Here is a 16,816-nt window from a genome sequence, read left to right on the forward strand (position 1 = left end):
TAGAAGAAACAAAAACATATTTTAACATGACAAGATCATAAGATAACAATAACTGGAACTGGTATGCAACTGACAGATCAAGCAGCAGGAGACAAAAGCAGAGCTAGGTCTTCCTTCAAGCTGAAGCACGAAACAGGAAAAAAAGATTAGTCAAAAAGTTCTAACTGGATGAATGAAAACAATTGAGCAAGACAGTAGCCAAAAGTTTTATCCATTCCTTTCCATTTCCAAATGCTCTTACATAAAGCCTTGAACAAAATAACTCTATACTTCATTACTATATTGCTAATAATTACAAAAGTGGAAAAAAGGAGGCTACAGTATATTAGCCTTAAAGAATAAATTATTTTTTTAAAATAACTTAAGAAGGTAACAAAGAAGATTTTTTTTTCCCCTTGATTAACTGTTCACCAGCTTTAGCACGCTGATTTCTGAGGCAGAACAGTTCTATCAGATTACAGTTTCATACGGCTGTTCTGCAGATAGCATATTCTAAACCACGTTACTGCCTTCAGTCTTTTTGAAAGAATTGTCTGCAAGCTTCTCGCATGAGTAAGGTAAGCTGGGTTTTGGCCCAATACTACAGATTATTAAATCCATGAATTCTGATACAATTTTTCAGCAATCTCATTGTAGCCAATTTGCACTAACAAGAACCTGCAAGTTTTGCAGTCACTAGTTCATTAATTTCACATACACCTTAATCACGGAAAACGTGCTCAGAAGTGACCTAGCCCAAATTATTCTTCAACCAGCTGATTCAGAGGCTGCGTATGTCCTGCTAACAGTATCACACTTCATCCCGTCAGAAATGCTTTTTGCAGGAATAAGTCCTGAACTGCAACCTTAGAAACGGCAAGCTGCTTCCCCAGCACCTCAAGAGGATGAAAAGTCCTGAGACAAACACGTTAATCAAATCAAGTTAAATCATTAGGAGGCTAAAAAAAGGTGTTTATTGTTTTCCCCACACTGCAAAAGATTAGTAAGCAAGACTTCAGACAAACATCTTTACAGTGAGATACCAGGCAGAACAACAGGCCACAAGTTCAGCTTCAGACAAACTTAAGAGTTTGTGCAAGACATGGAGACAGAGCCTTTATGGAGTGTTATAACATGCACCAGTCAAGTGAGAGTTTAAATATTTATTAGAGCTGTGAATTTGAGCAATGCAAGACAACATAATCTTGTGAACGATAGTACATTTCAGAATAATAAATTTCATTTTTTTTAAGAGTTTGTTTCAGTCTCCTAAACGCCAAACAGTAAAAGAAAATATCACACCTTCTAAAACATTAAGGTGCCAATGAACCAAAAAAGAAACCACATGGTATGATCCACATCATTTTGAAACTCAGAGAAAGAAAAAAAAAAAAAAAAAAAATAACCCAAATCTTAAAATCCATTTCCTTAACTTTAAAAAGCCATTAAAAAACAATCCAGGAGTACCATTTTTTCTGTGTCTAATTCCTACTAAAATGAGTGGGAACTTAAATGTAATCCTAAATAAATTTTACTTAAGTCAAGCAGTTCTATGATTTGGGCGTAAAACCAGAACTTCACGGATGTAAAGAATCAGAATAAAAGTGAACCACCCCGCAACCGGGCAGGAATTGAAAAGGGGAAGGGCTGGGGAAAAAAAACCCCAAACTGCAGTCATTGCAGTCATTTTAAAGAATAATTTGTGAAGAAATACTCCTGAACGAAGACTTGCAATGATACTAGTGTTTAACAAATACTGTTACAAGATATAGTCAACGGTCCTGTGCAAAATACACTCCACAATTCAGCTACGCCACACAAAACCTATGAAGTGTATTTTGAGAAGGATCAAAGTCATCATTAAATATTTAAGAATAATGACTGATTAAGAGGTAATCCATCACATTAGGATTTCAATCACAGAGAAGAAAAAAGAAAACTTTGTAATCTTAAAAATTTACTCAAAGAAAAATTGCATTTTTACTTATTTGCTTTGTTACAATGCATGTCAAATGCTCTAGCACAAAAAATACAGAACACTTATTAACTTGATCATGAGACTGGAACTATTTCACATGACTTGTTGTCAAATATGAGCTCAGTATCATTACAATCAGTTTCTAATTCTGTACTGTGGTACTGTGAAAACCTTTTGGCTGGAGCAGAACTCTTGCTTTCTTGAGTTTGCCTGTGTGTTTGGAGAGTCTGTGAGGAGGGCTGGGGAGAAGGTGATGCTTGAGTTTGTGGACTTTGATCATTAGAATGAGATTCCTCTTTTTTTTCTTTCTGTCCTGGAGGTTTTTCCTTCTTTTTTTCTGTACTGCTGTAAAATAAAGTACAACATAGGGAGGAAAAAAAAAAAAAAAAAAAAGAGAACAAGCAAATAAATTAAAAAGGTGGGAGAAAATGCCCTCTGTGAAAAGATGGGAGAAGCATGTAACAACTTACTACATATAACCATCGAAAGAACACTTATTATTTACTCACTCTCTACAGGTTAGCAGTTTCCTAAAAGATCTGTTCACTAGCTCCAAAAATAAAAATAGGTGAGAGAGACACTGAGGATTATTTACTTATTTTTCCTGCATAGTTTACTAAGTTTACTCTGATTTTAAAATGAATACATCTTTGATTTGAGTATGTCCTTCATTCGTGGGTGCTTCTACAGTATCCAAGGCTGACACAAGTTGATGCACCACAAGTCAGCTGTCCCTCAAAAAATCATCTCGGATTAGCTGAAGCCTGCCATGAAACTATACCACTCTCTCCGTATTTCTGGACATGTGTGGTACCTCTTCTATTTGCACTCTCACCAAGAGAGTGAAATGTTGTTGCTGGTCACTTGGCTCTCTCTGGCTGCACCGGAGTTCAAAGGAAACCAACTCTGGAAACTCAACACTGCTTTGATCTTTAGTTGACTGACATCAGTTTGTCTTGCCACTTCTTTAAAGCCTTCAGTAAATGACAGCTAAGAATACATCCTTATTTTCATAGTGCTGTATTTATTAGGCTAACATTTGAAACAGCTTTAAATACATGTCATTAACAACTTTAAATTCACTAAGAACCTAACCAAAGGTCCACTAAGTAAACAAGAAGATTAATTTAAAGGGTCTTTACAAAACAGCATGCTTTGCAATATACTGAATCACGTAAACAACAGCAGGACCTAAAAGAGAAGAATTTCTGTAGTGCATGGTCTATTTCTTTTTTAATATTAAAAAAAAATAAAAAATCTTGCAATAGAAATTTCTCAGTGAACAAACAAAGCAAGATCCAAACACTGGCTAGAAAGGGAAAAGAATGATTTTTCTCTTAGGTTCAAAGAAACCTGCAAGTAAAAAAAAACAAATAGGATCTTTCCAAATAAGAGAATCCAGATTTCTATTCCCTTACACCAATTCCCCTCCTTGAACCTTTGTGTAATCTTAATTACTTGTGTTGTCATTTACCTTCCCACACAAAACAAAAAACAGTAAGACAAATGGGCTCTCAATTTTAATATAACATTCCTAGGACCCTCTTTTTTTTTTTTTTTCATTATTTCAATTAAAAGTATGTAAGCTGCCACTGAAATATTCATAAGGATCACTCAGGATTTCTCCTGTAAACTAGTTTAAAATGTCAATATAAACAATCAAAGATACATTTTGTTTTCTGAAAAACAGATGAAAACAAAACAGAAAGAGCTTTCACGTTTCTTGAGTGTACGTATGTGATCATAAAGAACAAAGCTTGAAGAACCTTGGAGTTTTGCTTAATAATTTATATCCAGAAGTCCTTAATTAACGAGAACCATTTAAAAAAATATTATTTTTTAATCAGAAGACTTAGCTTGCATTGATGGATGCAAACACATACTACGAAATCTTAGTTTTTTCATAGTCTGTGGCAAGAAATGCAGCATGGTGAAATGAACTCTTGGAACCTCTTGTCACTGAAAGAACCAAGACCTTCTCTATTCGTCCTCTGACAGGTACACTCATTGACCTTTGCATTCATTCTCCCATCAACTCAGGATTTCTCAGAATGAAGTCCATTTATGAGAAGAGACCTTTTTTTTTTTTTTTTAGTTCTTTCTGGAAGACATGCTTCCAAATTTCCCCTTTACCCCTACTTGAGGATTTCAAAAATACAGTCTCATAGTAAAAGAGATGAGGGAAGCAGAACAAGAGAGAATACACAAATGAAATTACTTCCGTAACTCCAGCTTGGTCCTACTTGGTGAGAACAGTGGCTCACCTGGCATCATGTTCTGTCTCCAACAGCAGCGTAACAGTGGGGTCATTACCCTTTCACCACACTTTTTGGAACATCCTGTTTACAATGACACCAGCAATGCTGCAAGTCACCTCTGGGCTCCTCCAGCAGGCTTGGGTGAGTGCCAGTTGCTGACAGCATCATATCATCTAACCCACAAACTTGGCCTCGTATTTTTTGTGTTCATCTGATCCATTTCCTAGAATTTCCACAGATTCAGCGTAGGAATCTCTTCAGTATCTTCACCAAGCTTGTCAGCTGTGGACTCTTTCACACCTTTGCCACTAGGTTCACCCCTTAACTTCTCTGTTGGGCCACAAGAATCACAGGACCACTTGGGTTTCGGTGTTGCAGGACAGGGTATGCCTTGTGTTCCAGCACAGTGCTTCTATCCACCACCAGGTTGTAAGTGTGCTTCTTTTATTGACTGCCATTTTAATTTGAAACTAAATTATGTAGGTATGTGCCAGTCCTGGTTTTGAATATATTTGTGCTGAATTTGTTTTGCTCACTTCTGCTAAAATCTTCAGCTTAATTGTATTATAACTGACTGTTACAGAGTGGTTCTCCCAATAATACCTCTTCAACTAGGACTTTTGCAACATCTGAAACTAAATCAAAACCAGCACCTTTTCATGTGGGTTTCTAAAGACTGGTTGTTCTGGGAAGCAGTCCTTTAATGCATCCAAAACTTCTTTCCAAATCCCAACTCAATGAGGCATTTCTTCAGCCTACATATGAGTAGTGGCGAGCTATTACTATCTGTCCTAATTTTGCAGATTCTCTAATTTCCCTTGGCACAATGTTTCATCCACAACACATTGGCAGCTACTGCAGAGGGTGGTCATTTTGAAACATGAAGGCTGTTCTTACCAGAAGCTGTTTTCAGAAGAATGTTAAGTCCTAAGGAAAACGATCCAGCAAGTCTATGTGGCAGCCATCTGAAGTACGAAGTACAAACCTGTTTCCAATTTTAGTAATAATACAAGGTATACAGCACGGTTTTTTATTCTACAGTGTTTCGAAATTTTCACATGTACATGACTTCATCTCTGTCTAAGGGACATCGTCTATCTGTTGTTCCTGGTACCTTCCTGGGTTCTGGTTTTAGCGACAGCTGATATTTTAGCATACCTTTGTTGAAATGAGACGTGCTACTGCTGTGTAGCTACTGAGCCATCAAACCTTCTCCATGATCTCAGTATTCAAGTTGGTAAAACAAGGATTAAACAGTCCAGGAAACAAAACAGAAGAAATTCTCAGAAATGGCAAGTCTCCAGGGGCCAGAGCCCCGGAAATGTACAATATTAAGACTGCACAAAATACAGACACTGAACTTGAACAACAGTAACAGTTTGTACACAAGTAGACTTCCTGTTATTTGTGACTAGATGTACAGCTACATGTACGCAGAACATGAAAAGCTATAGTCATGCTATGGAGGCTGTTTGCTAACTGAAGTGTAATTTTGCATGAATAGGTAACCATGTCCACCTGCTGCACCAGTTCAACCTCCAGCCTGAAGAAAAGCCTTGACAATTTGGGGTGAACTGTCCCATTACCAGCTGATATTCTCCTGCGGCCTCCCTCCTTGTCATACTCACAGAATGTTAGAAATAGACACATTTAGCCTAACTTTAAGGAAATGGGACTTCTACTGACATTGACTTATTTGGTGCTGGATAGTTTTGCTGTTGTTAAAAAACCCCAACTGCAAAGCCTGATACTGGACATTTTCTTTCACATTTCTTGAGCTGGTAATTTTACGAAGGGGAGTCCCGTATCTTCACATGTGTTGGAAGAACCAAACCCTCGCCTGGACGGTTATTTGAGGGTCCAGGGAGAGCCACCCTCAGCATATTCAAGGCTTTCCTCTTCTGACCTATCCAGGTCTCCTTTTAAAGACCTTAACTTAGATGAAAGGGATGCCGGCCTCTCCAGTCTGCTCTTCTTCTGTAGTCAAGTGTTGAGCAGTCAATGAATCAAGAAGGCGATTCAGGGCAAACACAAGCCGAACATCACGGGAACTGGACTGGCTCTCATCAAAGTGCCAAGAGCCACAAGGTTAAGATTAATGGAAGAGTGCTAACTAAGAAATACCTTCCTGCAGGCATGCCTTTTGTCCTGGTGCCTGTCACACTAGCAGATACGAGAGACAGAGTGATCACTATCTGATTTATTGCTAAAAAGCAAACATAAGGATTCAATAAAAAGATATGCAATGCTACACAATGGAGAAGAGTGAAAAGCAGGGCACAACCCTTGCTTTCCAAATTCCAAAGGGCATTAAAGTTTCTTCTGGTTTGTTCTCATACAGTCTATATTTGCATAAAGCAATTCCCTTAAGCACATCAACCGTCTTGTTGTATAGCACAGCTATTTACATCCACACTAGAAGATAAACCAGCCAGTGGAGTTGCCAGAGAACTCTACAGAGGCCAAGAATTTGTTCACGTGATTTACCACTGTTACACATTATTCTCTGCCCTGTGGCTATAGCTGGCAGCCTGTTCTTCCCAACAAATAGAAATAAGTGCAAAACCTACTGATTAAGGCAGCCATGCAATCACTATCTAACAGATTCACAGAATAAAGTAGTTATACAGATGCTTTGTTTACTGTATGCAGCTGAAAACATTACATGGGGGGAAAAAAGCTATTGTTTGGTGCTTAGCTCATTTAACTTACATATACTCAAGCAGTGCTGTTTCTACACATTTGAGATCTGATAGACATTCTTCATAAAGACTAAGTAGCCATATTTTGGGTTAAGATTTTCTACACAAAAATGCAAACTTTTATCTTACACAATTCACTATTGTTTCACAGCTATTTTGCTATTGCCTCCTATTTACACTCCACACAATGAAGTCAGTTTTGTCCTTAAATTTCCTTGGGAAAAAATAAAGAAGCGGATGAATACCAGAAGGAAAAAATTTTCCATTTGTATTGGAAATACATTTGCTCATTCTGTCCCCCAGTGAGAATACATTTGAGAAACTATACATTATAGAAATACACTTTAGTGATGAATCCTTTTAGAACCCTGATGTAAGCAGCCCAACAACACAGTACATCTCCGAAGTTTATTTGTGCCTTACTAGACTTCAGGAATCTCTGCTGAGTGTAATGCAGAGGCAAAAATCAAACTCTCGCTCTGTCTTTTTTGTGCTCCCCACAGCCATACTCCCTCCCCTTCCCCTGAAAAATAAAAAAGATTAATAACAAGTCAATACCTTTTTGCAGCAGATGAAAGAGTTTCTTTTCTGGCAACAGAAACAGAGGAACTGTGGCTTGTTTTCCTGCTTCCCGTACTCCCGTTAGTTATACAGGACATCGAGAGGCTCGGCTGACCTAGAAAAAAAAATATTGAAGAACACAAGGTATTACTTCTGTATCCAAAGATCCGTCTGAAAAACCAAAAGCTCTCAGATGTGGACTTGGTATCACACAGCAGCAGTCCCAGCATTCAGGGCAACCATCAAGCTTATATCCAGTGACACATATTAATGAAAGCCTTAACCTTGGCAGCTGGAGACAGGAGACCTGGGACATTAAGGCAATAATATGCTCTGATAGGGTCAGCTTCTTTACTGCTGTGCTGCCATCAAATACTTTAATCCAGTGACATGCTACATCTATTTCCAGTTGTGATCCACAGGGAGAATTACAGCTTACATCCAGCCTTTGGAAACTCCAACACTTGTGGGGCAGACCTGATTATTTCAACTCTGTTGTTCAAAACCATCACAGCTCAGATAATACCATATAGGGTTTGTTTCTTTCAATTTGTTTGTTTTTTACTAAAGTTCAAAAAGTTGCAGACAGAAGCCCTCGCTACACTGAAGGAATTATTAAGTAATTTAAGGGTTACAATTCTAAGGATTCAAAACCAAAGGTTTTTGGGTTGTTTTCAGCTGCCCCTTCGATCTTAAAAAGGTATCGACCTTTGAGTATATGCACTATGGTATAGTTATGAAGTTCCTGATACAGTTTACTCCGTAGAACATCTGCCACATCCAGTGAACATGACAGCCTCCCTCCAGGGAAGAATCAAGACTGTGTATGTGAAGAAGGCTGTTGTCTGTCAGATGCCCACTTCACTCATTGCAGAAGTTTGAAACTATGCTGTGAATGTGGGAGGGGATTGCAAGGAAGACATGGGGAGCGAAGGCTCTTCTATTTAAAGAGCTGAACACTAGCCCGGCAATCGGCTCCCAGACCTGCCTCTGTCACAGGCCGGCAGTGAAAAACAGGCATTTTACTCGAACCTGACATTTCACCCTTTCCCACTCATTGTGTCTTTCCTTTTTTGTGTGCCTGTCTTATTTCTAAAGTCTTACTCAGGAGAGTTTTGCCCCCTCCTCCTCACAACTGCTAAACTTGTGCTTTTCACCTCTGAAACATTACATGCCCTGAAAAAGTCCCTGGGCTAGTATCACATTAAAGCATCCAACACTGAGTGGCCACTTTTGACCCCTTCTCTGTACTATAATACATCCCCATTTCACAAACGGCAAGTTATTACTGCATCTCATAGGGTCATGCTCTTCAGCCGCTCTGACTTCAGCCAAAAGCATGAAGGACACGATTGACAGGAAAATAACAGGTCTGTGTTCATGGCAGGCTTGGAATAGTGTGAAATAGATAAGGCATGAGGCCATACATTGTACATAAAAGTGAGGAGTAAAAAAAGCAGTCGGGGAGAATTGACCACTCTGCTGACTGAGGGCAAACTCGCACAGATGCATCACTTGAACAATACCAGCCTTTGGTCCATTTGTCACATCATAGCTCTATCAGGCAGGCTGAGAGGCAAATTAATTCTTATTTTAAACAAGCAATTTACATACAAGATTTACCCATCAAGGGAATACTAGACTTCAGAACTATTTGAATGAAGGTAGAAATGGGCTGACCTGTGCTAGCCATATACTGCTTCAAAAGCACCAAGCAGCATGTGGCCACATCTGAAATTCAGATCAGGAAAGCCAAAAGGAGCATGCAGATTATCCCCAGCAGAAATGAGAATAAAGAAAATCAGAAGAAAGACACAAATACAGAAACACTGGAAAGATCATTGTCGTTCTTCCTAAATTCTGCATAAATCAACTTAGTGTGATTCTTGCAACCAGTACTTCTCAGAGGTGGTTTTACTCACAACACACACATTTGGAATACAAATTTTATTTTAAAAGTTAATATACTGTAAGAAACCTCTAAAGCTCAAGAGATTTTTACCCCCTGTGTAACTTAGATTGCAGGACAAAAGTGCATGAGCTTAAAAAGCACGTTTAGTATTAGAAGCCTATAAATTACCTTCCTTTATTTTCAGTGACAATGTAAATCATCTTCTTTGTGGAGATGCATAACATCAAGGTCCATGATTCACTCTTGAACTGTATTTGACCTTAACATCTCTGTCTGCTCATCGCAAATAGATCAATGCCTCTCCAACCAGCGCTAGCATGGCTTTCCAGAAACATGAACCAGGAGGCATAATAGCGGTAATTCTATTTCCACACTGTACTCAGTGTGGAAAGCGTAAAGAACAGAGGTACTACATACAGGGTACAGAAACTTACTAAGTTGAAGGAAAAAAAACAATGCTCAGTTTTCTCAAGCAAGGAGCACATCGTTATTTTGTTCACTGACAAAATATAGAGTAATTTCCCCTAATAAGCAAAAAAATTGTTAGTTCCTGCTTACATCCAAGGACAAAACTGATTATGAATAAAACTGTACATCAGTGTACACTGACAACAGGAATGCACTCTGCTCCACACAATGATTAATGCAATAATAATTAAAAAAAGGAGCTGTATGGCAGTTTTGGGATTATTTGTTTTTCAGTGAAGTGGATGTTGATGGTGGATCTGCAGTGTACTTTCAAATTTCAACAAGTGGCATGCAAAATTAAGTCTGACGTGAAGACTTCTGAATCAAAATAAAAACATTTTTTGTAAAATGACTAAAAATTACAAATAACCCCAATCTCTTGAATCACACATTTAACGAAAAAGTCACAGAAACATTTGGACACAGACCAAAACATCAAGATCTAGGAAAAACTGCATTGATGGATTTTTCCAAGTGTCAAAAACACATCAGACTTTCTTACACTGCAGAACAAAACCTTGGTCAGTCATAGTTGAGTGTGCCACACTACACATGCAATGAAGTGTAAAAAACCCTAAACTCCAAACCCAGTACACCTAAGAAACAAGCCCCCTTCCAGGCTATCTATACATTCCATTTTCACAGAATGACAGAATATTAGGGACTGGAAGGGACCTTGAAAGATCAACTAGTCCAATCCCCCTGTCGGAGCAGGAACATATAGATGAGATTACACAGGAAGGCGTCCAGGTGGGTTTTGAATGTCTCCAGAGAAGGAGACTCCACAACCTCCCTGGGCAGCCTGTCCAGTGCTCTGTGACCCTCACTGAGAAGAAATTTCTTCTCAAATTTAAGTGGAACCTCTTGTGTTCCAGTTTGTACCCACTGCCCCTTGTCTTACCATTGGTTGTCACCGAAAAGAGCCTGGCTCCATCCTTGTGACACTCACCCTTTACATATTTATAAACATTGATAAGGTCACCCCTCAGTCTCCTCCAAGCTAAAGAGCCCCAGCTCCCTCAGCCTTTCCTCATAAGGGAGATGCTCCACTCCCTTCATCACCTTTGTTGCCCTGCGCTGGACTCTCTCCAGCAGTTCCCTGTGCTTCTGGAACTGAGGGGCCCAGAACTGGACACAATATTCCAGGTGTGGTCTCACCAGGGCAGAGTAGAGGGGGAGGAGAACCTCTCTTGATCTACTAATCCCCCTTCTACTACACACCAATATTTAACCAGATATTGAAAAATGACCTTTGGTATTACTTATTTTTAAGGGGAAAAAAAAAAAATTAAATTAATCTGCAATTATAAGAAAATGCATTTAGGTTTTAAGCCGTGAGACGGAAAGGCAAGTTGAAGCCCTGTGCATGTCACAGGCCATGGAGCTGTGAAGCCTGGCTGCCCAGGGTGTCGGAGACACACAGCCAGGATGTTGCCAGCTGGGTCAGAAGCCCAGGGAAGTTGACACACCAGTCCTAAAACACACAGATCTCTTCATGACTTTTAACCAGAGCATCTCAACAGTCAAGATATTTCAAAAATTAACAAGGCTATAACTTTTCTCACTGCAGAGATAGTCCTCCATAGCAGTCAACTTTGCTTCAGGGACTTGGGAAACATGGAAGCAACACAGGAGAACACAATCTCCTGATCAACAGACTAAAACAACCGAGATCTCCCAGTGGTCGGATTGCACATCTCTGCCAGTATCATGTCATACGTCACCTGCTGGCATAGGCAGTCTGAAAAATTTCAGACTGAATAGCACTCAGCTTTATCTGTTAGTTTGGAACAAAAGCCAGACATAAACTGAACATAAAATGAAAGTCAGTGTATGGTGACCAGGATTAAAGCCAAATTGTCAAGAGATCAAAGTGGTAAAAAATGTCTTTTATGGATACTGGATTCATCTTTGTTCTGATAATTTTCATAGCATAGTATCTGTTGAGTTAAAAAGAAGCATTTCATTAACATCTGTCAAGTATACAAGTGTGTGAATGAAAGATAAGTAGGATTAGAAAAAACAGACCACAATAAACCAAGAATCTATTTCCAACTTTTTATCAGTCTTGATTAGTTAACTGGGGAAAAACTGAAGCCTAGCTGTAAAAGACAGTGATAAGTTTTGAAAATGTGTGTCCTGTGATAACGTGATAGCTTTTCTTTCCAAACATACATACGAGCTACTAGAGCTGAGGATCAATTAGGAATTCACTTATTTTTTCCTAACTCCAAAAGTTACAGTTCAGTATTTTAAAATATAGTTTATTGTGTTTTTACTTGTGTAAACTGGAACAATGATTTGCTTAACATCTTCGTATTTGCTGCTATCTTGACAGGTAAACTGTCTTGCAAGGGAAAAAATCAAACCCTTCCTTCTCTTCTTCAGGTAATTTCACTTTAAGGTAAGTAGCTGCAGCTTCATTAAAATAACTTCTCTGGACTCTTCATTTAAGTGGATTTAAAGTAAAAAATTCAACAACAAATTACATGTTACACACACAAAAAAAAGCAGCATTTACTTACACTGTTTTTCTTTGAGCTTGCTTTTTTTTTTTTTTTTTACAATAAGCCATACAATATCCAAATCCTTCAATAACCTTAGAATACTTCATTCTCAGCAAAATTTGACAAATAATTCTATATTTCAAACATATTACATGCCTAGGGGTTTTATGCAAACAAAACTGATGGCTTGAAGGCCAGAAAGCCAATTTAGTAGTCTTACTAAAGAAATATACCATGTATGTTCAACCACACTATTAGTCACCAGAGAACCCACACAGGTGAGCTGCAGAAAAACACACCAAAATAGTTCTAAGTGTAGCAGAACACAAGATTTTTATCTGCATTTCCTTTCTAAAATAGACACATCAAAAAAATAACTAGAAACTGCGACAAATCCTGAACTTCAAGATGTTACAATTAATTGTACAAAGGCAAGTAACTGTAGTCATCACTTTGCTTCCAAAGTTTCAAAGGATGCCAGGTCCCTCAGCTCATGGACGATGCTGGCAGAGAAATAGCTTGGGAACACTAAAACTCTTTTAAAAAGAGTACTGTATTCTGAAGGGTATGTTTTATTCAACTACTTCACTTATGCAGTAAGAGAAATTCCGATGGAGACTTCTTAAAGTCAAACAAATGTTATCTTCTTCTATCACACAACCACGTGCTACAGGTTGGGGTGAGAGACTACATAACCAATATAAATCAGGACAAAATAATTCAGTTCACTACCTATGGGACATACTTTGTCTTGTTTAATAATTCAATTTTAAGACAAAATTAAGTTATGACAAACTTTATTATTCTTAAAACAATTACATCTAGCTGAAAAAATGCAGATGCTTTTTATACTTTATTTTTTAATTGAAGGCAAATTTCACAAATCTTAACTGACAACTGGCTATTAAACATACATTATTTGTCATTTCCTATTAAAAGGAAAAGAACTATCTGAATAGAAGCATGTTAATATGCAACAGTTTTAGAATGTATAGCTAATGCATAAACATTTTGAGATGCAAGTGAACCTCTCCCTGTAAGCGGATAAATTAACTACAATATTAAGAATAACTAAATATTTATTTAGAGATTTCTCACAAAAGATTTACAGCTACTGACTTACTGTCAATGTATACATTTCTAAAAAGAACTGATCCTCCCATAGACATTAAACTAGTTTTTCAGGTGTCATGGTCCTAAGAGTCTAGGGGAGCCGTGCCCCCACTCCAATGCTTGGCAATTTGGGCAGACCTTTTAAAACCATCAGGGAAACTGAAGACTTCATTGTCATGGGACAGCCAACAGCTTATTCAAACCACACAGCCCTTTCTCTCCTCCCTCCCTATCACTTCATTATTTTGGTATACTTTCCCAGAGGCAGCATTTATTTCCTCAACCAACCACCCAACAAGCTATATCCAAGCAAAGGAAATAAAATTTTAACCATGGTAATCTGAAACGATTTTATATACTCCGGCAAACAGTGATGGAAGAGCTTCTCAAGTGTTATAAACTACAAGCAGGTTTTATTCGAAAAAAGTTAATGGCACCATTTAGCTCTTCCAACACTGCAATTCTTAGTTTGAGAAGCATCATTGAGAACAGCAGAGTTACTGCTCAGGAGAATTTGCCCACACTGTTCAAAAAAAAAAAAAAAAGCACATAAATGCACAAAACATATCCAAAACTGTAAGTTGCACATGGAAAAAGAATAAGACGTTTATCACCACAACTAGAAAAATACTCCTCTAAAATGCTCTGAATATCTTCTCCAATGAACAAGATTATTAGGTTACAGACATTTAAAAACAAACAACACAAAACAACAAAAGACAAACACAAAACAAAAACCATAAAGAAAAACTTCTTCAGTTCTCTCTCCTTAAACTCGGTTTAGCTGGTTAGTGACCCTTAGTTCACTAATGCCATCTAGATCCAAATTATTTGAATAAAGGAAAATATATGAAGAACATCAAGACAAGTAAGTATAACAGAAGAAGAAGAAAACACAAAAGACAGAGGAGAAGATAGGAAAAAAATAGGGAAGAAATGCAGAAAGAAATAATTCTAATGCAGAAAGAACAGATGGTACTGAAACCAATGCCTGGCAAATCCATTAAGACCTCAAGAGCATCATTATTTGTTATGTGAGCATAGAGCCTACAGACTTCAATTGGACTATTCCCATGAGTAAAATGACACACATACAAGCTTGCCAGGTTAGTTTTAATATCATGGATAAAAGCCTATACCCTACCTCTACCATAAGCATATTCCTACCTACACTTGTATTTTCTGTTCCTTTAATGTTTACTGGTTAGACAACATAAACATGTACCCAGTTATTAAAACAACTGAAACGCATTAAAATGTGTTACAACTAAAATCACAAATGCAAGTCTATCTTATGCTTTCAGTAATAAAGCCTGCTGAACACCTGAAGTTGATTTTTGTTTTATATTAAGCTAAATTACTTAATGTTACTGAAATGAAGCCACTGTTGAGATAAGGTAAAAATTACATCTGAAGTGTTTTGATTACATTAGTACAATGAGATGGAATTTCAAGCAAGACCTACTTAGGATTTTTCCTATTGAAGAGACACACTATTTCACATGAGAGAAGGGAGCAGAAAAGCAATGAAAACTCTCTGCATTCCTGTTATACAAATCCACTGCACAAAGGAAAAAAAAAAAAAAGCTGCATTTCTATTACACAGCTACTTTTGCAGGTCCCCAAGATTACTGCTTCCAGTACAACAAATGCCTTGTGGTCTGCCAGTCTGTAGTATCATGCGAGACCTTCTCTGCAAACTGCCATCCACTGCTTCAATTTTGGTTTGCGAGTTGAATTTGCACCTGAGTTATTTGATATCAATTCTTGTCCAAGCAATGGGAAATGCTCCTCCAAAGGTTTTTAACCTGTGACAAGCCCCCTCATTGCTTCCAAGTACAGAAAAAGGGTATGAACTCTTTTGTTTCTCCATGCTCAGACAACAGATGTACTTTCTGGTGGATGGACACTTTTTCAGGCAAGAGCTTATACCCCAGTGGTATGATTAGCCTGAGATATTTTACTGGTGCCACTGTGTGCCACAAACATGTCTCCACACCCAGAGCCGGAGGGATGAATTCTCCTGTTACACACATTTTGACACCCTGGAAGACTTTAATAGTTTTACCAGGCACCAGCTGTGAGCCAATCTATCTTGCTGGCAGCCACAAGTACCAGACTGCTTTATGCTTTCCTTTTCTTTGGTGTCCAGGTAATCTTTGTTTTTGGAACTTTTTGTGAATGTTAACAGCACCAATCATGCATCAACAGCAGAGACATGTGGCAACAAGACCACAGAGCTGCCAAAAGCAAAGAACTTCTTACTAAGAAATTCTTAGCAAGCCATCTACTAAAAAAGGAAAAAAACCAACCAACCAAACCCACAAGTGCACTCACATGCTACAATGCCCCCAAGCCCTGTAGCTGCTGGGGACCTGTTCCCTGATCTTGCTTTTTCACATTTCAAATCCTGAATGCTGTTTCCGGACCTGGTAATTTCTTCTTTGTGCAGTTATTCCTAGCTGTGTGCAGAGACGGAGAAGTACTATCGTAGCCTTTTCATTTTTAAAAGATTTTTCTCTATTTAGAATGACTTTACATTGAGAATTACTAAAGAGGAAAATAAGCCACATGCGAACACTCGTAGTCTGCTTTTCACTGTGCAATAACAGACAAGTGTTAATTCTGTCACAATCCCTACTAGAGGTATTTCCCCTCATACAGCATGTGCACTTCATGCTTTACTAGGAGGCACTAAGGTGGCTAAAAATTCTCACCTTTAGCTTATCTCACAGAGTCTGCAAATCTATCCCTGCAGGAAGAGCCGTTTGCTTCTGAGGCAGAGCTAGACAGACAAAATCATAGGTAGTGACCTCCTAATTGATAGCCCATGATAGAAATAAAAATCTATGCATGCCCGTGTGAGTTTTTTCACTGAAGACTGGACTAAGTTCAAAATAAGCATACAAAAAAAAAAAAAGTTAGGAAAAAGAAAAACAAATATTACAGGGACAATGCAAAAAATTAGCTTCAGCTATGGTTGATTCAATCTGTCAATCTGAAATAAAGGGATAAGAAAACTAATAACAGAACTAGCTCACCAGATATGCAATGCAGACAAACTAACAGAGGATGAAGAAATCTCTTTTTGCACTAAGTTGAGCCATCAACTTCAGAATGAGAAAGATGGGTGAAAAAGTGGTTGAGATTTGCCCCTTTCAGCACAGTCCGTTCACAACACTTGTTTTTAGCTTATTAAAAACCTGTCTTCACAGACACTGCTGAGGTGTCAACAAGAGAAGAAAGAGGTTTCAAAAAACTCATTTCAGCAACAAGTAGGACAGATTCTTTCAAACTAGTTTAGATATTGTCTCTTACTCAGGTTAAAACTCTTGTTT

At 38.1% G+C, this 16,816-nt stretch overlaps 1 protein-coding gene across 10 annotated transcripts in view; it reads right to left on the reverse strand.

The window, feature by feature from the left end:
* The window catches only part of EML4 (EMAP like 4), a 163,268-nt gene that overhangs the window by 53,914 nt on the left and 92,538 nt on the right, over window positions 1-16,816 (reverse strand). For 5 of the 10 annotated variants that reach the window (XM_065058316.1, XM_065058313.1, XM_065058314.1 and 2 more), the window contains exons 3-4: window positions 7,476-7,593; window positions 2,129-2,302 (exon numbers count right to left, since the gene is read on the reverse strand). In XM_065058316.1, coding sequence (XP_064914388.1) covers window positions 2,129-2,302; window positions 7,476-7,593 — 292 coding nt within the window. The remainder of the gene's footprint in view (window positions 1-2,128; window positions 2,303-7,475; window positions 7,594-16,816) is intronic. The other 5 variants (XM_065058319.1, XM_065058318.1, XM_065058317.1 and 2 more) reach the window with 2 other exon arrangements.

The sequence above is a fragment of the Columba livia genome, chromosome 3 (genome assembly GCF_036013475.1).
Source record: "Columba livia isolate bColLiv1 breed racing homer chromosome 3, bColLiv1.pat.W.v2, whole genome shotgun sequence".
NCBI lineage: Eukaryota > Metazoa > Chordata > Aves > Columbiformes > Columbidae > Columba > Columba livia.